Source organism: Calonectris borealis, chromosome 14 (assembly GCF_964195595.1).
Source record: "Calonectris borealis chromosome 14, bCalBor7.hap1.2, whole genome shotgun sequence".
Classification (NCBI taxonomy): domain Eukaryota; kingdom Metazoa; phylum Chordata; class Aves; order Procellariiformes; family Procellariidae; genus Calonectris; species Calonectris borealis.
In genome coordinates, this window is record NC_134325.1 from 19,322,731 (window position 1) to 19,344,416 (window position 21,686).

General features: G+C 50.3%; 1 protein-coding gene across 19 annotated transcripts in view; it reads right to left on the bottom strand.

The window, feature by feature from the left end:
• Positions 1 to 268: 268 nt before the first annotated feature.
• RAB3IL1 (RAB3A interacting protein like 1) overlaps positions 269 to 21,686 on the bottom strand; it is a 32,731-nt gene continuing 11,313 nt past the window's right edge. For 3 of the 19 annotated variants that reach the window (XR_012675792.1, XR_012675790.1, XR_012675800.1), the window contains 13 exons: positions 17,050 to 17,284; positions 16,449 to 16,544; positions 14,819 to 14,896; positions 13,984 to 14,199; positions 10,454 to 10,582; positions 10,228 to 10,340; positions 9,298 to 9,321; positions 7,335 to 7,434; positions 6,262 to 6,328; positions 5,484 to 5,844; positions 2,512 to 2,769; positions 2,072 to 2,229; positions 269 to 1,397 (listed from right to left, as the gene is read on the bottom strand). Coding sequence is in view for 4 of the 19 variants with exons in the window: in XM_075163427.1 (XP_075019528.1) it covers positions 5,762 to 5,844; positions 6,262 to 6,328; positions 7,335 to 7,434; positions 9,298 to 9,321; positions 10,228 to 10,340; positions 10,454 to 10,582; positions 13,984 to 14,199; positions 14,819 to 14,896; positions 16,449 to 16,544; positions 17,050 to 17,284; positions 21,489 to 21,499 (1,152 nt within the window). In the remaining 15 variants the exon portion in view is untranslated. The other 16 variants (XR_012675794.1, XR_012675799.1, XR_012675788.1 and 13 more) reach the window with 16 other exon arrangements.

Below are 21,686 nucleotides of genomic sequence, written 5' to 3' on the forward strand. Positions count from 1 at the left end.
GTGATATAAAACCACCTTTATGCTTTATGGCAGGGAAAAAGGATTTAGGAGAAAGAGAGGAAGGGAAACAAAATCCTCTCCGATGGTTTTGCTCATTGTCCTTCAAGCAAGTCAAACACATCTACAAAGGCAGATGTTTGAGCTACCATCCCTTTGAAGCTCTTTTTTGACCCAGGCCAGGCTAGCAGGCCCTACGCTGCGGGGCAAATGGGCGCAAGGAGAAACGCTATTCACACAGCAGCATGTACAAAAGGACCCAGAGACTCTGTTCAAAGGACATGGAGAAGGTCCGGCAACTGGACCACAGTTCATTTCTGAGAGGGAAAACAGCAGAAAAGCTCTGGTGGAAGAGGTGGGCAGGTGGGGATAAGAGACAGGGCTGATGTCTTCTCAGACCACAGAAGGAGCCAACCTCATGGTTCAGCTCCCAGCCACAGGAAAGTTTCTGAACAGCAATCCCTGCTGACTTTAGCGAGGACATTACACCTAAAGACCCAGACGTAGCAGAACATTCACAGCCTCTCACCTGGCCATCCTCACGGCTTTGCAACGTTCCTCAGGCTTAACCAAGAACCCCTTAAAAGAAATCCAAATCCTTCCTTTCCACATCACAGAGTTACTCTCCAGTTGCCTGAGGAGAAGAGCACCCATCTAACACCAATTCCCGTTGCCAGCGGTGGAGGAAGGCAGCAGAAATACACCTGCAGAAGACAGGTCAGCCAGGTGTGGTGGCTTCACAGAGGCAGGAGCAGAAGCGAGGTAGGACCCTGGAGATGCTCCGTTCTCGCAGGGTGGGCAGCGGAGGAGGACAGTCCCTGCCTGGTCTGCCTGTGCCCTCTGCTGGCTGCCTGACCACGCTGCACAGGTAGGACCAAACCTCCGGAGAAAAAGAGAGGCTACCCTCCCGTGCAAAGAATGAAGAGTCTTGTATTACTTTTTAATACAGACTTTGTAGGATCCTTAAAAAAAAAAAAAAACACCTAAAATTGATATCCCACTCTGGAGACAGCTCTCAATTCAAAATTTAGCTGCTAAACTGAGGACAGGTGAGGAGCTGAAAAGCACAAAGCAACTTTACAGTCATCTGAGCACAGACAACAGCCCAGGCCAGACCCACCAGGGAAGGGATATACAGACACAGCTTTGAGTTTGGCAGGAGGACAGCCCTTCCAATTCCTCCATCGTATCTGCTGTTGGCCCTCGTGGCTGCCTGACATCTCCTCCTTGAAGCCCCCATCCATCCAGGGGAATTTATTCTGGCTCTCCCCTCCGCTCACAGCCCTGCTCTACTCCAGCACCGGCACTGAGGGCACAAGCAGGACGGGCAGACACCACCACCTCTGTTCCCGCTTTCCGATAGCTGGTTGGTTTCTTTCTTCACGCCCAGATGACTTGTCCTATAAAATAGTAACACCATTTGAAAAATGGTAATATCATTGTAGAAAAAGGCATAGGACCTTTGGGTAAGCATCGCTGCTATCTGTTGGGGTTCTCCACACCCCAGAGGTGGCAGCCCCTTCCTCTGGGCGCTTGTCGAAACCGAGCTGCCTCCAGCGCCCTCCTCTCCCTCCCACGATGTCAGATGCCAGTAAGTGCGAATCCAGCTGGGAAAAATCTTACGCACCCTCGCTACCTGAACAGGGAAATCTGAGAGCAGCAGCATCCCACCAGAGGAAGGCAATGCCCACATTTACACAGGAATGGGAAGGGAGGACAGGGAGATGTAGGGGCCCGGCTAAGAGTGTCTCAGGGCACTCTGCGTAGGGAGGACACAGGACCACAGTTCCTGGCTTTAAACACGGCGTGGAGAAGGTCATGGTATGTTTCTGTCACACTGTCATAGCAAGCACCAGTGACTGGGTCTCGGGGTTGCACGCAAACAGGACAAATGGCGAAGGCCTGACCACCCTTGCATCAAGCACAAATCCAGAGGAAACCCACGGGGGTTCAGTGGTTCGTTGCCCCACGCTGGGGAGAAGAACCTCAGCACTGCGCACTCACCCTGCCTCACCCAGAGACACAAGGTGCCCTGGGGCCAGTCTTTCTCTTACTCATCCTCATGCAAGTTTACCTTTACTGCAAAGAGCAGCCCCAGGTCCCAGAACCTGGGAGGTCTAACGCTGTTTTCTGCTCTGGCTGTACCTCCGTTTCATTTCCCAAAGGCCTTTGATGTTTTGCTTTTTCCCCTCCACTGCCATGACCAGGGATCTTCCATGTTAATGTCCACAGCTAAACGCAGGAGGAGAGCAAATGATTTTAGCGAAGCCCGAGTGACCCAACTTCCCAACCTGAAGAGTCCGAGAGCTGCTCAGGGCAGGCACACGCTGCGCCCACAACCAGCTGGCATCTCCCACTTGTGCTTGCCTCTGCTGTGGCATGGAGAGGAACCCAGCCACAGTCCCCCTTCTCCTATGAAGAACAAGAAAGGGCCTGCAGGAGCTGGATTTGCCTTTTGATAAAAAAAGGCAGCCTTTTTCAAATCAAGTTGCAGCTAAAAGCAGGGTGAATTACCCGAACAGCAGGAGCAAGTTCGGTCCCCGGTGGTCCTACAATTCATGCTTGCCAGCTCCTGCCTTTGTATCCAAAGCCCCAGGCCCTCGTGGAGCCAAGGGAAGACCTGCCAAAGAAGTCCATGATCCAAAAGTCTCCAGAGAAGAGAAACATTCACTCTACACCACTAAGGGACCACTGGTAATGGCAGCTTCTGAAAGGTTCCCACCGCAGTTCTGCCTCCACCTGGTGACAGGAAAAGCAGGAGACTGCTCAGTCCTGCAAGGGAAGAAGGAAGAAGATCCTTGAATTAACCAGCCCTTGGGACAGCCAGCATATCCCACGGAACACTTCAAGCCAGTAAACTGACCCAGACCACAGCTGAGCTGGAGGAGACCTCAGCCTGGCTCAGCAAGAACCACACAGGCCTGCCTTGTCACAAGAAATACCTGTGATAAAACTCTGTTTGCTACCAAAACACTGTCACTTAGTCGCCTGGTGAAGTCAGGGAACAGCCAGCTACAGGAGGGGCAGGCTGATGAAGAAAAGCATTAAAACCCCAGTCCCTTAGGGGACACAGCAGCAAGAGAAGCAGAGAGCACAAGGCCAGCTAAACTTGATTTTTCTCTTGGCTACCGAGCACACACGCCCCAACGAACCCAACCCTAGAACTGCAACCAGACCTTTAAAGAGGTTAATAGTAAATGTTTATTTTCCTTTATTAAAGAGCAGGGTGCAACCATCCTGCTGTTAACAGAGTGACTTCATATTAATTTACAAATTGTTCTCTCTGTTTTGTTTTAAATGTAAGACAACCTTATACAATGCATTTCTCTAATTCCTTTCATCTCAAAGTGCTTTACAAAGTGACACTGGGGGAAAAAAAAAAATCCCACAAACCAAAACGTCTCCTACATAGAGAGATCATCTCATTCCCAGCGCTGCGATGCAGCCACGTCTGTTGTGCAATGTAGCAGCTAATGGCACAGGATGACATGTAGAGATCAAAAGGTCAGGGAGAACAGATACAAGGAGAAACTGCCAGGGATGGAATTTACCTGAGCTGAAATCTGCAGCTGGGAAAAGACATTTCTGTTTTCTCCTCTAGAAGAGCTGATGTCAAATTGCAGACACCACCAAAAGAGATGCAAGTTTATCACTAGCTCAAGACCAGCCAGACTCTTATCCAAAAATGTATTTTCCAGGCTTTTACTCCACATTTGAAACATACTCCTTTGGTGAAGAGTAGCAGATATACACACTCACCTAGCTAGGGTGAGCAGCAGGAGTTGGGGCACTCAGCTGTGGGAAGCAAAAGCAGAACTGGGGTGTTAACAACTCGGAGGTCAGTCCTTTCTGAGCTGAAGGAGGTGCATTCAAAGCTAGTAGGTATGGTCAGGAACGTGTTCTCCCAGCTCTGGGGATGGCGGCTCAAGTTTCACATAGCTACTACACCTTGGCAAACAATACCATATGCCATTATAGCTATAAGGAAAGGAGTCCCCTGAGGAGCAACTCAGCAGCATACTGCGAGTGTGCTCAGTGACAGGAAAGCTTGTGCCCACGGGGGTCTTCTACAGGAAGGCCATCTCAGATCTGCTGTGAAGCTGTCCTTGTATTAGGTTCCAAACAAAAACTTTCACCTTCCCTGTCTATTCCTCCCTCCCCTGGACAAAACCACAGCAGCTCAGTTAGTTTTCTTCCACTGAAGATACAGAGTTCCTACTGTAGCGTCTCTCAGGAGAGGATGAAACTTAATGGAGCTGAGGATGGTGATCCGGTTCTGGGCACCAACTTGCTAAGATGGGAGTTATGATGATGGCAGAGGGACAGGGTGACATGCCAGTGAAGAGTGCAGAAATGCCATGTGAGATGAAACCCCCAGGGTGGCTGGCGGCTGAGCTGATTCCAGAGTCACTGAAAAAAAGGCTAAATTGGCTACAAAACACTGTCATGGCTTTAATACAGTTCTGTACAGACAATCCTGGGCCTGAGCTCAAGCTATAAAGGACCTACGCTTTAGAACAGCTTTAGTGACATCCTTCCCAAGCACATTTGAGGCATACAGGAACTGCAGCCACATCCCTCATGGGCACACAAAGACGTCTCAAATCTCCTCACCGGGCATGGCAGCCCAGAAGAAGCCGGGTTTCCCAGTGGACATGCATCTCTAGGTCTGATGCAATACTGGGGAGGAAATTTCCAGGCCTCAGGACTGTAGCCAGCCTGGGCATGCTCCTTCTGGAGACATAAAGAACCCAGCCTGGGACCATGGTTTCAATCTAAACAGTGGGGCCAGTACTGCCCAAAACTACCCTGAGAGCAGGAACAGCTCTAAGGCACCTGTCTGAGGGCGAGGTTTGCATCTAAGAGCACCATGGGGGACTTCTGCACCAAGGATTGTCACAGGGCACCACCTGTGAAGGTCCGCATCTGCCTGTGACAACTGCAGCAGATTCTCTAGACCAGGAGAAAACATCCTGCAGACTGCAGCCAAGCTGCAGCCAGCGGTGAGTTACGCAATTTCCCTGCTCGCTTTCTTCTCCAAGGCCCCAGGTGCACACCTCTGGCCTCTGCTCCGGCTGTTCCCCCAGCCTGGATTACCCAGTGCCAAATCGCGAGCACAAACATAAATCCCCCTTTGTGACTCAGTTGGCAGAAAGCTTCTCTTGCAGGCTCCTTTAAAAGGAGCAGGGAAGTACTTGGAAACAGGCTGTTCATGGCTCTCCATAAGATTATTGTGTGCTGCTGGCATTTACAGGGCCGTTAGGGGAGTAAGTGGTCAGCAGGACCTAGGTGTATGGCTGGACACAGCACCCTCCACCCCAAAGAACGAGTGGAACAGATGGACAGACAGCCAGCATCTGTCCTGAAAGATTTGCTTACAAAGAAGGTCCAGGACTTCCCTTGCACAGGGCTGGCCTCAGACTATGCCAAAGCAGACTGCATATAAAAACAAAAGTTTAAAAAAAAAATGGATATACACTGCATACAGGAGACTCCAAAGAGGACAGTCTGTAGACGGCCACCCCAGAGCAGCCAGGGCCAGCCCAGCTCTGAGGGGGTAGCTTGACAGCTGCATTCCAGTCACAGTTGGAGAAGTGGGACAGCTGAAGGTGGAACTTGTGCTTCTTGCTCCTTGATCAGCTTCAGGCGGAGGGAGGGTGCGGAGGGAGTAAGGCCCATTGCAGGAGAGGCACTGCATTCATCCGTTTGGCAGACTACGTTTGACAAGCCGTTCATACAGGAGCAGTTTCCTTCCATGCTCTGCTTACATCTCACTGGGATAAAACCCAAGTTTGGCCAGAGACATCTCCCTCCGGAGCCGCATGACCTCCCAGTACATCAGCTCCACTGCAAAGCAAAATGGGTGTGGGGAAGAGAAGGAAAAAAACCACCAAAAATCAGTAAGCAAGGCACAGCTGGACATCACCTCATGTTATGCTGTGCTCTCAGCGCAGCCCAGCCAGGCTCATCCCCAAAGTGAGGGAAGCAGACATGCTGGAGGGTCCAGCAGGACAGGCCCATCACATCACCCCTTACCAGCTCCACCCCAGGGCAAAGCTCCCAACAAGTCGATAAGCAAGGAATAGGCGCATCTATTCCTCCCGCTCATGCCTTTCTTTTGTCATTTAACTGTTCTCAAAGACACAGGGAGTTCAGGGTACCCCAAGCTGGCCCCGCTCCTGTCACGCTAAATAGGACCTCTTAATTCCTCCCAATGGCCCACAGAAGGCAGCCCCACCACAGCCAGCTACTATCCCCTCTTACCATCCTGCCTCACCAAGCCCTGCTGGATATAGCGAATGTATGTGAAAAAGTTGCACACCGCTGTGATCTGAGGGAGAGAGGAAAAAAAGGAAAAAAAAAAAGGAGTCAGCTACAGAACTGCTTTGCCTGTCAATAGGCTTGCACAGCACCCAGCAGGAGACCTGTTAGTGTTCAGCACCTACAAAATAGTACCACATACCACGAGATGGAAAGAGATAGGAAGAAAACTGGTTAAAAAAAAAAATATCAAAATTCTGGGCATCTGCAATCCCATCCCAAGATATCACACTATCCATGAGACACACTGTGGAAGAACTCCAATCTACTGCAGATTTGAGACATAAGTAATCACTACTTAATGTGGCAGCAAAGTCTACAATCTTCCTTCAAAGAGCACTGTTCTCCAACTGAATGAAAATCTTCAGTTAAAGGTTTGCGCAGAAAGTGTGCGTGTGCAGCTTGTGCACGTTAGAGAACTTTGGTGCAAGTGACAAAAATTAGTCAACATAAGTCCATGCACAAAACCAAATTTTTGTCTCAGAAATAGTCACATGTTGCGGGATCAGCTCTTCTGATGTGCAACTCAGGAAAGAATAAACTTCTAAAATGCTCCATTGAATCAGAGCCCCAACAGCAACATTAACAAATCATTCACCTTCTCCCTTCCCTCCAAAGAAAGGACAGCTTGTTCTCATAACCGTTTGAGTCACTGATCTGTATTGGAACAGTAACAAAAGCCAGCATTTAAAGAGCAGAAAATTACTGTGTTCTACAAAGGAGAATTAAAAAATAATAATAAAGCAAAACAATCAAAGCCCTGTACTGAATCACACCATGGAAAGTGAACACACTGAAGACAGGTTGCCTGAAGGAACATGAGGCAGAGCACCGGAGCATGAGGTAGGGCTGGAGACCTGCACCCCACTCATCGACCAAGAGCCACCTCAACTTCAGGAACAAACTCAAGCCCCACAGCTCTCTGTCAGTTTGAGGGCTGACCCAAGAGCGTCTCCATCTCAGGGTTTGGAACAATTTTGGGGGGTCAAGGCACCCTGGGAAGGTGGAATACTCACCCTGGCCCTGCAGGATGGTGAAATATAGTAGTAATTCCCAGAATCCCCCAGCATGATGCGGTGCTTGCAGGTCCTGGGGAGGCCACTCAGAGCACATTTCCTGCAGACAAAGGAAAAACACTTCAGCCTTCAGCAATCTAGTGGCACGGCAGAGCACAGCAATTCAACAACCTCAAGACTATCCCCAAGAAACGGAAATGGGAGCTCAGAAGCCAGACGCTGTGTCCGTTCAGCGTGAAAAAGAAAAAACCTTGGCTGATATGAGCCTTTTGCTCCTTGAAAGATTCCAAAAATGGCAAGTTTAGAAGACCTTAGGTTAAATATCAGGAAGCGTGAATTATTCCATGCCCAAGCAAACCAAGGTTGTACCCCTTCCCTGGCAGACAGCCCAAGACAAAACCACAGGAAATATTGAAGAGGTGAGGCTGGAGCAGAGTATAACATATGTCATCTGGTCTCTGCACATCTCCTCCATGTTCCAGGCAAGGCTTTTGCTGAAGGAGTTCTGCTCAGGTGTATCGGTTTTCCTGATGGGATGCAAACGTGCTGGCTGGGGACCAAACCTGGTCTCAAAACAGGTAAATCCAGCATTTGAACAGAATTTGCTTATGCTGAGAACTCGAAACAAGCCACACTGCAGCCTTTATGCTAGGCTCCTATTAATTAATTTGGGCCTGATTCGAAGCTACTCTAGTTGAAGCCACATGGCGTGACTTTGTACTGACTTCAGGGGGCTTTGGATAAGGCTTGCAGTTCCTAAGAACAAGCCAATCCCTTCTTGTGCAGACAGGGAAGAAGCTTGGCTTCATAATTGTACGATTTCAGACCGAGTGAAGAAAATAGTCTTTTCAAGACAGCTCAGCTCCCAAGGAGACCACCAAAAGACGTAATCAGCAAGGGTGCAGCATGCCTGTATTTTCTTGCCATTTCCTTCTGTTATTTGCAAGACGAATGGTTCCCAGCACCAGCCAGTTGCCCTTCCTTCATCACCACTTAAAGCAGTAAAGCAGAATTTTCTGCTGCATAGTCACCACCACGTTCCCCGGAGACCTAGTGCCTGCATGGTGGGAAGAGGAACATCACTCCCCAACTGCAAAAAAAATTGCTCTGTGGGCCATGGAAGATGACAACACGCAGGAGCTGATGTTTCAGAGAGCTTGTGAGCATTCCATTGCTTTCCACTGCTAACAAGGCGATTATTAGCTAAGAGTGGAAGCATGGGCTGTAAGTGTCCAGATGCAACGAGAAGTAATCATTGCTCAAATATTAACACAACTTACGGAGATCAAATCCTCAGAAGGTGCAGGATGACTGATACCTTTAAGAGGTCCTAAATTCGAGCATTGCAGCGTACTGGAAAAAAAGACTCCTGCTGGTCACTCTTGGCTTGGTTGATACCACTGGTGTAACCCCAGCTACCACAACGGTAGCTAGAAGTAACCTAAACCACAGCATTTGGACTCCTGCCCTTCAGCACTCTACATACCTCACGGCACTTTACTGGGCGTGCCATCATGAAAGCCAGTTGTCCTCAGCACCTCCTGGCCAGCATTTTGCTCTGATGCTATATAGGCAATGTCACATAGTGGCCAGCTCAGTCCCTGCCTGTCTACACTCCTCAAACTGTTGCACTGGGGTCTGTACAGTACTGTACAATTAGGTCTGGTAGATCCCAGCTTGGGCACGGACCCCAGCTTTCTCCTTTCTGGTCCGCAGCATGTCCAAAGTTGCCATAAAAATCAGTGTTTTGCATCTGGGAAACAAAGGGGAACAAATTCCTTTTGGGTCTTTTATTGCCAATAGCAAGATTCCTTACCATCCTGTCTGGGTGGAAATTAAACAGAGTTAAAAAGTTAGCTTAGTTCAGCTCTAGCCTCAAAGCTGCTAAATTGCACTAAGTTAGTAACTTGTTAATGGATTAGAGATCTTTGATCACCAACTAAAAAACAAATACTTCACTTACGTTACAATTTGTGACCGGAACCCACTGTGAAGACATGAAAAAAAAAATCAAAAGGAAACCGATAAGGATAAACACAGGATGGGTTGTTCTTGGAACAGGCCTGACACATACTCATGGAACAATTTACCTAGAGATGACAGAAAACGCAGAAGAGAGTGGTAGGAAACCTGCAGGTGAGCAGCAGTTACTGTCACAGGAACACCTTCGCTCAGAAGGTGCTCTGCTTGAAGGTAAGGGAGGGAAGGACAAAGAGAGCCCTGACTGAACTTAAATTCAGTAGCTGAATAAAATCCCCTATCTTCAGCCGGATTATCATGTCACTCCTGCTAGTGCTCCTCTTCTTTGAGGCGATCTCAAGTTGTCTTTCACATCAGACACAGTCACGCAAGTTCTGGCGCAGCCATAGCCCCAATTCTGATGGCAAGGTGACAGCATCAGGTGGGGAAGACGATAAGCAGTGAGAGGAGATCTCTTCTGACCTAGGCTCAAACCCAGCTGGTGTACCAGCAAGGTCAGGAGAGCAAGGCAAGCTCAAACCTCACAAGACACAAGAACATGAGATTATGCAGCTCTGACTTAATCCTTTCACCCTAGGTTATGCACAAACACACCTTCAGAGAACATTAAACAAGTTGCTACATTAAGAAAAAAAAGAAAAACAAACCTCTCCCAAGCCAAGGATACTAACACATCCCCAGGTTATCCCCCAGAACGGTCAACTACAGTACATCAGCTGAGCTGAGCTAATTCCCCTTCTCACATAAAGAGCTGAGCTGAACTACCCCTGGTCATAGGCTCGGAGAACACTCAGCTGAGCCCTTTGAACTGTTCAACTCAACTGGCTGAGCAAGGCCTGGCCAAACTCCACTAGATGGTACAAAAAGACCCGTAGCAAGGAGAGGACAAGAGAGCACAAGCACGGTTCCTTACTTTGGCCCACCGCACTCTTCTGCTGACACCTTCACCACAGGCAGTGTCTGGGAAGCAACCGGCTCAATGGTGAGTGTATTCTGCTCCACAGCCACTCGCACCAGCTCCGACAGCTGCGGCAAAGAGAAATGAGTTCAGATATGAATGCACAAAGGTCATCTCCATAAAGGTCCGACTTTGGTGCTGCCGGACTGCACATTTTTTGTCCTCCTTTTCCAGCACTCACCTCCTGCTTAGTGAAGTCCAGACAAGGTCCTACATCTTCTCGATAAATTCTGTCTAGGAAGGAGCAGGATTTATCCAAAGTTGGAGATTCCTTCCAGGCTTGGAACTCAGCAAATAAAATGGAGTCGACCTGCAGCAAGTGTCCAAGAGGAGCCAGAAGAGGGAGGGTGGGTGGAGAGAGAGATACCGTATCAGAAGGTATCTGTTACTATGCAGGTAACCTAACTATGAAACATCTGCTTTGGCATCTAGAAAGGGTCAGACATCACAGAAGCGTCTGAGGGAAGCTGGCTTGCTCCAAGGATCTTTCATCTCTCACCCATCAGCAGTTCTGTGCCAGACTGACACAGCCATACTGGGCTTATTCTGCCAGAAACCTGGAGCTCTCTATCCCATCTTCCTCCAGGCCAGGGCAGCACCTCTGCTGCAGGAAAGCCACCACACAACCACCGAACAGACCAACCGCCCACTCAGCCCACGGCAGGAATGACAAGAGCAGCTGAATGGCAAAGCACAATGGCAACGGCACCCAGGACACAGGAGGCAGAACCCTCTGTACGGAAAGAAACGCTACAGAAAAGGATGAATTGGAAAAAGCTATTAATAAACAGCCATCAACAGGACTACATTCAGTGAGCCAAGTATGAGCTCACAGGGTATGCCAGCCCTTTAAAGACCACTCCAAGCCCAGAACTCTGGTGTTTGGGGAGTCGCAGAAGTAATGGCAACACTGGGCAGCCACACAGGCTTGCAGAGCCTGTAGGAAAGGAGGTCTCTCAAAGAGAACTCAAACCGTAGGAAAAACTTTCCCCATTCTAATGTCTGCTCATTGCCTTTTACAGGTGGGCCCACAAGCATTATCACTGCTCAGCAGAAAGGGACCCAGGACAGAGCTTGCTCCCATCCCCTGAGCCAGCAGCAAGGTTGCTCCCTCCATCCCTGTCTGGCTGAAAATACTTCAGTCCTGAAGACTCTCTGGGACCTGACATTTAAACCCCAGATGGATCATCAGTGGAACCACCAACCTGACTGACAAGTCATCTCCTTAAAAGGCCAGCAAATCCTGTTAAAGCTGCTGAAAGGAAAAACAAAACTAAAGAAACCCTGCTGAGCAACACAAAGGACATAAGTGAACAAAGCTGAAATAGGTCTGGGTTCTAGCACACTCGCTCTATGCTATGGAGACTGCTCACCTGGTAGCAGGAGACAGCTTCAGAGCCACAAGATGGAAAAACAAATTGAGAAAAACACAAAACCAAACCAAACCAAACAAAAAAAGGAGGTTAGCACAAAAGGAAGCTAGAACTGAAAGGCTGGAAGCGCGAGAGGCAGATGGGTCCCACCCCTCCCCAATGCTGTCCAGAAAGGTTACCTGCCGCAAGGGTGAGGAAGCATCTGCCCCCAAGGCCTGCCAGCCTGGCTCATAGGTGATGTGGATAGCCTTCCCGGGGATGATACAAAGGAGCAGAGAGAGGAGAGCAGGTAACCCCGACTTTGAGGGCAGAGGAAGAGACAGACAGTGAAGGAAAAGGTTTAGAGAGACAAGCAAGAAAGGGAGGTAAAAAACAGGACACAAAACAGAAGATAAAGAAAGGCTCAAGCCCTCCCTTCCAGGGAACTAAGCGTGCTGTTCAAGACATCACGGGGCCACAAGCCACATCTTTGGACTTCAGCTTGAGGTGCAAAAAGGGAACAGAAATTCCGTCATTTTTAGGCTCAATTTAAGATGAGGCACGTTTTTTCCACAGAGCACCAAGCACCAACGCTCTGAATGCCAGGTTCCCTTTATCACCTCTCACATCGGCCACCAAGGGATTTGAGAGATGGAAATTAACAAGTTAACAAAAAGCCACCCCACCCTGGATACATAAAATTCTTAGTCGCTTTGGAAGCTGTAGCCCTGGGATTTTAAGCCCCAGGATATCTGCACCATGTGGAAGTTACCTACACAAAGAAATGACAGGTCCCAATCTTTAACAAGCAAGCCACAAGAGCTAGCATTTCTCTAAAGATCATCAACACAAGGTTTGCTGAGACTGAGCCAAGAACAGCAAAATGAACTACCCAGTAAGCAAAAATTACCTCTGCTTACTGTAGGCAGAGAGCAATTTCTACAGGGTAGTCAGTGGTTCACCGAACTAAGCTCCCAGTTTGGAGCTCCTTTATTCTGACTGGAGGAATGGTTAGCATTGGGATAGGTCACAGGACCTTAACAATATTAAAACCTTTTTCTTCCTGGCCCTCAAAGCAGCTTCTAGCTGACTGCATTTGATTCCAACTTCCAGCGTATCTGGACGGTTCCCTGTTTGACCAAGAGAAACCAGTGCATCAGGCCTTCACAGTTACTGAACTGATTTTTCCCTTTGGCTTCCTTTCTGACGTAGCCTTTGTTCCTCTCTGCCTGTGAACGGAGTTAAAGATCTCCATCTCTCGTTGCTGTCGCTGCCTCAGGACAATGGCTATAGCCAATGTCGCCTGAAGCATTTCATCCAAACTCTAGCAACAAGAGCACTGCGCAGAAGCTGACAAGGCTCATTCATTGAATCCACTGCCAAAAGCAGACGTTACCAGTGTTGCCCACACAGTCCTGTTTGGTGAGAGCATTAATTTCACAAGTGGCTCTTCTGCATACGTTCTCACACAAGCCACGTGACCAGGTGCCCTTGTGTTCCCTCAACAATTCTTCATGACAGAGGCCACAGCTCCCCAAAAAAATCACTAGGGAGACATATTCCCCCACCACATTCTCATTCTTCCTGACAAAGTGCCATAAGCTGCCTCCTTTTTGCTCCCCAGGACAGCTGTGTACACATCTGTCTAGTGGAAAGTTCCCAGACGGAAAGGTCCTGCTAGCAGGAAGAAGCGTTACTTACACCCATGGTCACAGCAGGTGGGGGACTATCAAAAGATCACCAAAGGGAATTAAACAGGGTTTGTTTGAAAGATATTCACAAATGCTTTGTCTGCTTCTCTGCCCGGTTCCTTCCAGTGAGGAAGGAATTAAATATAATTAATTAAATATATGCTCTACAAAGAAGAGGAAGTGACATGCCCAAGAACACAGAACAAGTGACAGAGACTACAAGCTGATGGAGGTGTCCTGGCATCCAAGCCAAACTAGGTAGAGAGAAGAGCAAGCAGCAAATCACGCCAGAACAGGCAGTGGACTCAACTGCCAAGATGCAGCAAACAACTGGCTTCTGCTCAGCAGCTCCTGACATATCCACTCTCAGCACTGGTAACTCCTGGATCTGTTCATGCCCTCCAGGGATCCCTCAACTGCTTCCTCTAGCAGTTGTCCTGACACAGCCTTCAATCTCCTTCCCAGAAGAGGAAATCTCCACAAATGGAAACCCTCCAGAGCCTGCCTCAGCACAAATTTAGGGAACAAGCCACATTACTGCACAAACAGCTTCTCCCAACACTGAAACCACAGAGCTCTCCAGAAAGCCCAAGTCAGAAGCCGCACATCTCCCCGAGCCAGTGACAGCAGTGGCTCCAAGGCCGATGCAGTGAATGGCCCTCACCCACCTCTTTGCACTCATGACTGACTGGCTCTGGAGTCACATTCTGGCTGGCAGCTGAGACCATTGCGCTGCTGGTGCTTTTGTTTCGCCCATGGCCCTTCCTGAAGACAGCTTTAGAAGGGCTCTGGAGCTGAGGGTGCAGCTCCCGGTTCGGAGAGGAAGGTGTGGATGTGATCACCAGCGTCTTCAGAGCTGTTACCTCTGCCTGCAGCATGTCAATCTGAGGAGACAAGGCAAGAGTCAACAGCACCTTCAGGACCTGCTTGCTGCACCCCACCAAACACTAAAGCCACAGGGAACCAGCTACAAGCCCAGTCATGAAGCCTTCTCCCCATTCTCCCAAATGTCCACCATCCCCCAAAATTCTGAACAGGGCTAAACAGCAGCTATTCGGGAACCCATCCCTCTGCTCCTCAGTCTGAGCGCATTTTGCCCTAGGCTCTTTTTAGACCCAATAACCCAGAAGAAATTTCTCTCTCCTCAAGAAGGAACCAGTTCAGCAGCCCTGTGATGCAGCCTTGTCAGGAAATTCCAACTCCCCAGCTCCCTGCCCCATCCATCCCCACAGCTGTGGCAATTAAACAGCGTATCGCTTCTCTGTGGTTCCCCTGGCATCCATTTCTGAAAGCGGAGCTGAATCAGCAGCAGACTGCAAGGATGCCTTTTCCCCCCCTCACTCAGTGTCTGCTGGAGAAGGAAGAGAGCAAATGCAGCATCTCAGAGAGACCGAGCCGCAAGCACTTTACTCTCCTCCAGCCAACAATCAGCACCATGGCCAGGCTGGGGCAGGGACGGCACCAACCTAGCACAGATCAAATCACAGAGAGTGCAGTTCTCACCTTCCCCCGTGCCTCCCTCAGCTGTTTCTCTGACGCCGCCTGTTTAGTGTTTGCTTCTCTCACCATCTTGTGCGCTTCCTGGACCAGAGAGAATTTTAGTCTGCCTGTTGCAGCCCCAACTCATAAAGCCACCAGGGCAGGGCAAAGCTCTGCCGTATCGCATGCTCTGGGCAAGCAAGCAGGGGGACAGGCATCACTGCCACATCCAAGGGTTTTATTCTGTCAGCTATGAAGAGCCTTCCCCCGGAATTTTTCAGAGAAGGCTCTCAGTGCCACAGCCTGGAGTACATCCCCCTCCTAGGAGTGTAGTTGGCTAAATTAAAGAGTTTAGCTGGCTGAGTCCAAGGTCATCTCTTTCACTGATATGGACTGCTGTGAAGAAAGCTAGAAGCAAGGGCCTGCCCCTCCTTGCCCTTGGGAATTGCTTTAAAGTTGAGGCTTTACCATTAGCACCCACCTATGCTACATCACAGCTGTGTAGCAACTTGTGCCCAGTCCAATACCTCTGCGACTCTGACCTTGACTCAGACCCACTAGCTTGGCTTCCTGACTTGACCTCAGGCCTGCGTTGTCACTGCAGAATTGCTGGTTGATCACTGGACTGTTTTCTGACCCTGACTGCTGCCTGTGGCACAGACCCTGATTCAGTCCTGGCTCCTCACCGGCGAGGTCACGGCTCTTGCCTGACTTGTTATTGCACTTTGTTCCCACTTCCCTTGCGGAGCGGCCAGCCCTCGCTGCTCCGGGCATGGCCGCAACACAGGAGGAGCCGCAGCTCAGGTGGGGGCCAAATGGTAGAGGCTAGCTTAAAAGCATCTCCCACAGGAAGAGGGGAGCGGTGTGAGCTCCAGCTGAGGCCTCCCCGCCGCGCTGTCTGGAAGCAGTCTGTCCAAGGCCACCAAAGGAAGGGGACAGCCCTCAGCTACATTATGTCTAAGTTTGCCCTGAGCCCAGGCAGCCAAATCTCCAGGAGGGGGATGCTCTCTTGGCCCTCACACTCAGCACCAGCTTGTGTTTCAAAGGTACAGATGGGCTCTGGCTTTCCTCACTGCCCAGTCAGATCCAGACATTAGAGCTGCTGGTAAATGGGATTTTGCCAGGATAGAGCTTGGCAAGAATCACATTACAAAAAAAAAAACCCACCCAAAAAAAAAAAGAACAGGCTTTCTGAACACTCACTGGAGCAGAGTATATGAGGACATCCAGCTTGTTCCCACCCCAAGCAAGGGCTGACACAAGCCAGGGAATCATCTCTATTACGCAGCAGCTGCTGCCCAGACTACAGAGCAGGCACGGGAGAGGGACAGGGAGCTATGCTTAGCTCCAGCTACAGGCATCCCCACATCTGTTTTTGCTACCAGATGTACAGACCATAACTACTGTGCTCTTTATGCCTCCCCTAGAAGGGGAGAGAAATGCATGCAAATGCTCCCCAGGAGCAGGTACAAGCCCCTGCTCTGAGGCTCTGCCTGCAGCATTACCCAGCTCTGCTTCTCCAAGTGGGAAAGAACAACAGGGGAAAGGAGGAAACTGTGGGAGGAGATGGCTAGAAGTTCAGGGAAAGCCTGTCTTAAAGGAGTTGGATGTAAGCTTAGCTTAAGAAATGATGGGAAAAGGAAGAGGGTGGTACCTCAAATAGGCTAGCTGTTAACTCCTCTAGTTCCTGCTCCAGTTGTTCTCTGACTTTTGACAATCTCTCACATTCTTTGTCCTTCAGCTTCAGTTCCTGTTGTGGAAATGGAGAGGGACGCGTGAGCTCATGCCAGGCCCCAGTAGTGCTGATGCCTGCTGGCCCCCACCAGTCAATCACAACCTTTCCTCCCCACCACGGCATGGATCCCCGGCCCAAGACTCCTGTCCCTAAACTCTGTACCATGCTCCGTGTCACCAAAGGCACCCCTCCACAAGTTGTAGCAGGCTTTTCAGGCTGGAATTCCTCATTTGCCATTAGCAAGGAGGCTCCATAGCCTGCCTCAAGCTGCTTTCTGCAGCAGGTTTCCAGGACTAATTTGGATGTTGGCCCAGAGGCTTTGGGTCAACCCAGCAACTGATGTTCTGCTCCAAAGCACTTTATGGCCACCTCAGCTCAATCTCTCTCCTCTTCTGCCTGCTCCAGACTGCGGCACAGCCACATTCAGACCCTGCTCCCCTCAGCACCACCTCTAGAAAAACCCCCACTGCTCAAATCTGTGCCGGCATCCTCAGGTGTTCTCACAAACTCTGGGCCTTACCTTTTGTGCTTTATGCAGCTCTTCCTTCAGGAATTCAGACCCCTTTTCACGGATCTCCACTGAAGAGCTGCGTAGACGTGACACATTGAGCTGCTCGGTTGACTGGGTCTCATCCACACCTCCCGCATCCTGGCACCCAGTCTCTGGCTCCTCCTTGCTGCCTTTGGATGGCATTAGTGTCCTCCAGTGTCCCACGGCTGCTTGCTTCTGGCTGTCTTCCTCAAAATTGGCCTGGCTGTGGGGTACCAGCACAGTGGAACTTTATATGGGGGTAAATTCACAGCCTTCCTCTAAGGCTCACAACACATCCACCTCCAGCCTCCCAGAAGCACTGAAGTGAGGCAGGGAGGGTGATGGTGTATGAAGAGGCCAGGGCTGGCTTAGAGGATCTGCAGCACCAGCTCCTTTACCCTGCACGCAGGCACTGCCTCCCTGTCGAAGTGCTTCACCCTTCTGGCATGGATTGCTTCCAGACCAGCAACAGAAGAGGAGATGATAGTCTCAAATAAAGACTTTGGGGGAAAATCTCCTATCCTGGGATCTTTAAGAATCACACCAAGTCTAGTTTGAGATGCCCAGCCTGCACTCCTTTTAAGAAGGGCTAGTTTCTCAACAGTGAGTACTCCCTCACAGATAATTCCGGACACACAAAACTTAGTAGGCAAAGCAATGCTATTAGTAACTCCCGGTTTTACCCTTCTCAACCAGCATGTCCCAGATACTATTAACTCAGGATAAAGCAGGAGAACTAAAGACAGCTGCTCCAGGAATCCCATTCTCGCCTGCTTTCAGAGAGAAACAGACTGCAGCTGGCTTATTTAGGAGAGAGACACTGCTTCCCCAACTGAAGGAGAGTAGCAAGAAAAAACGAGTACAGCTCTCCCATTCCCCAGCAATATACAGACCCTAATCCCCTCCGCTGCAAACCCAGCCTTCCTCTCCCCCCCAACCCTGCTTCAGAGGGGAAGGATTATTTTTAACCTACTGTCTTCCCACCAAAGCCCTGTCTAAAACACCATATTCCCATTGAGCTGAGATGAAGCCCCATTTTTTAGTTTCAGTGGCTGGCAAGTACAGATGTACTAGAAAGTCACCCAGGACACTGTTCCTCAGCGCTCGTAGGACTTTGTCAACTGTCAACAGACTAACACAGACCCTGGAAGAGGCTGATGAATTTAGTAGGCTTTGCAGCTGCTGGGGTCTTACGAGAGGAAAACGTAGGCTTGAGTGCCTGCATGACAGGACACTGCAATCCTAGTGTTGCCTAGAGCACGTGCATCACCCCTTCTTCATGCATTGAACTGTCCTCACGTGGTCACTTCCTGTTTGAAGTCAGCGGGAGCGCGATCAAGCCTTGCACACACGGAAGCTTTCTATCATGTCCAGCCACTCGGCAGGACACACACACTGCACTACAGATTAACCTGCTGCCAGTTATCTCTGGGTCACAAGCCTTAGCTGAGCTGTGGTGCCATCCTCTTCCATGCACAGCACCAATCCCTCCTCCCACACACTCCTCCTGGCTACTGCTTCTTGCCCACTACCTTCTCCTGCAGAGAAGCTATCACCTTCTTTTGGTTAGGTTCACTTTCTCTTCTTCTCTTTTCCCAATCTCTGCATTTTCCTCTCCTGAATTTGCCCCACCTCCTGTATTGCAGTCAGGCCACACTCTTCCCCCTCGCTCTGACCCCAGCCCCGTACTGCACGGCAGAGCACAGACCGGGCTTATCTCCTCAGCCACGTGCAGCTCAAAAGAGCCTCGTTCTCCCTCATCTCACCCAAACACAAAGGCAGTCAAACCATGAGGCCTTTTTCTCCTAGGCTATGCCACCTGGCAACAGCATGGTGCTACCACCTTTTCTAGTCAAATTGCTCCCCTCCTGCCCCCCCTCAAGCCGTCCATGAGCAACAGTTGTCCAGTCATCTTCCAATGAGGGAAAGAAGCAGCAGCTACCAGCTAAATCAGCTCAGGAAAGCATATGGAAAAGCACACATGGAAAACCCTCTGAGCCCTTGGAGGACGAAGAGCACAGGATCATCCCCGCTGCCATGCCATGCCAAATGGACAGCATTTTGACTAAGACGACTCCAGGAAAAGATAGAAACTAACTACTGTCCCATTGGCTTCACCTGGTTTTACTGAACATTCACTGGGAAGATCTAGAAAAGGAGGTTCATCCTGGTGATACTACTAAATTTGGACATGTGGAAAACAACATAAAAGGGTGCCTTGGGGAAAGAGCAAGAAAATAAAATTAGTTTTGGCCAGAGGAAAAAGGACAGACAGTGCCTCCAAGCAAAGATAATTCATCTTGAGCTAATAATCTGATAATTCATCTGAGCGTGCTGGGACTGTTTGATAAAAAGCAGTACGCACAAACATGGAGGGATACGCCTGACTGAGCGAGCCACAACCAACAGGAACTCCCAGACCGGGCAGGCATCTACAGTTTGAGGTGCAAGAAAGCACGCAGGTGCAAACTACATCGTGTTCAGCGTGTAGAGTGCCTGCTCCATCCAGTTAGGCTGCTCTGTTAGCACATTTGATTAATCAGAGGAAAGGCAAAGCTGCACAGAAGAAATAAAATGGTTTAGAAAGGTCAAGATTAGCTAACACAGATCACTTACCTAAACAGTGACATCGCTAATGGGATGAGGAGGTCTCCAAAGGCTCCAAACACTAAGGAAGGGGAGGGATCAAGCAAGAGAATGACCCAAAGGAAGGAATGAAACCCATTACAGGAAGGCGGGGATGTAATGAGACCAATTCATCCCCGCCACAGAGATCAGGGGAGGTTCTCTGCAATGGATTTGCCATGGAGCAGGGGAAACATGCCAAACAGAGAGGTCTGTTCAAGAGTTAAACCATTTCTCAGGTGGCATAGTGGAAGCCCTCGCTGCTGTGGATTTTTGAGATTAGACAGGGTAAGTTGCAGAGAACACGCCTCTCCAGGTTCTCCTGCATTAGAGAAGAAACACACCAGAAGGGCCCCAGCCAGGCCGAGCACCTCCAGCTTCTGTGATCAGAAGGAAAAAAAAAAAACAACGAAACAAAAAAACCACAAAGCATAGAGGGAAAGCTAGATTCAAAACCAAGCAGCTAGCAAAAAAAATAAAGAAGCTGCAAGGAAAAGGGGCATTTCAACAGTCCACTAAACTACTAAGACAGCCAATCTAACCCATACATAACAGGAAGAAAAAAAAATCTTGTTTCTTTATGACTCTCAAGTTCTCAGAGGAAAGTTGTTTGTCTTGGGAGACAGGTATTCCAGGGTATTTCCACGCACTATGGAAGAAAACTGGAGGACACGGAGGAATGGAACGGTCCCACCCACACTCCGTAATGCCAAGGAGCCTAAAAACCTATCCTGAAAAATCATCCCATCTTCTACGATGGAATAGCGCATTCTCCATGCCGTGCAAAGAGAATCCCCATGAAAGCCTTGGCTATGCTGGCTTCTGCCCAGCCAAGCCCCAATCTCCAGTGTCCAGCTGGGGCTTTGAAATACACCCCCTCCCAGAGACCAAAGGACCACCACGTACACTCCCACCCTCTTGCTATCGCTGGTCTGACTGGTGGCGTATCTTTCTTGGAAAAATGTATCATATCCTAAAGGTCCCACACTGACACAAAAAATGCAAACTTATACAAAAAAAAATCCCCAACACCCCACAACCTTCTAAAGTTGGCTTCTGTAGAAAAAGCAAAAAAATGTGCAGGATCCGCACTTTTTCCAGCGGGCCCCACATGTTTCCTGCAGCGCTGATCTGACAGGGTTATTTCCCGTACGAACAGCCTGCGGGTCTCTCCAGGTTAAACTCTTCCCCTCAGGCTTGCGAAGAGGACCTAACTTTTCCATCCCGATCAGAAGCCTGACCGCCGCCGTACTGCACCGCCACGAATCGGCGCTCGGTAACGCGCTTTTGGCAAAGCATATGGTAGCGTTTTATTACGGCGTAATACAATTTGTATTTCGTATATTTGCCTCAGCAGACAGCAATCGCCCACTGTGTCCTTATGCCTGCGAGTCGCTGGCGGACTCGGTATCTCCTTATTCTGCCTCCTTACTTGACTTCCATACAACTGCACGCACAAACACACGCCTGCAGAGCCTTGAGACCAGAGAGAGCCGTGAGGTTTGGCTCCAAGGACGCCAGGTGTTGACCGCACAACAAACAAACCCAATGGAAGTCCAAGGGGAAGCTCAGCCCGGCTTCTCCCGGCGCCCGCAGCCGGCGAGGCTCGGGGGCAGCCCGGCCCCCGCGGAGCCGCCGGCTCCCACCCCTGCCTGTTCCGGAAGCGGGGTAGGTCCGGCCGCCAGAGGCCGCGGGCCCGCAGCGCCCGGCCGCCTCCCCTCGCCACCGGCCAGGCCCCGCCGCTAACGGCTGCCCCGCCGCCCAGAGCCTCCCAGTCCGCGGGACCGGGCTCCCGGACCTACCCCCGCCGCATGCTGGGTCCCGCCGACGCCGCGGCCGCCGACTGCTCACGGCGGAGGCGGAGTGGGTCCCGCCGCCGCCCCCATGCCCGCGGCCGGAGCCGTGCCCACCGCTGCGGCACCGCCTGAAGGACGCGCTCCCGCCGCCCGCGGAGGGGGGGGGGGGGGAGGAACCGCGCGGGCACCACGTGATCCCGGCGC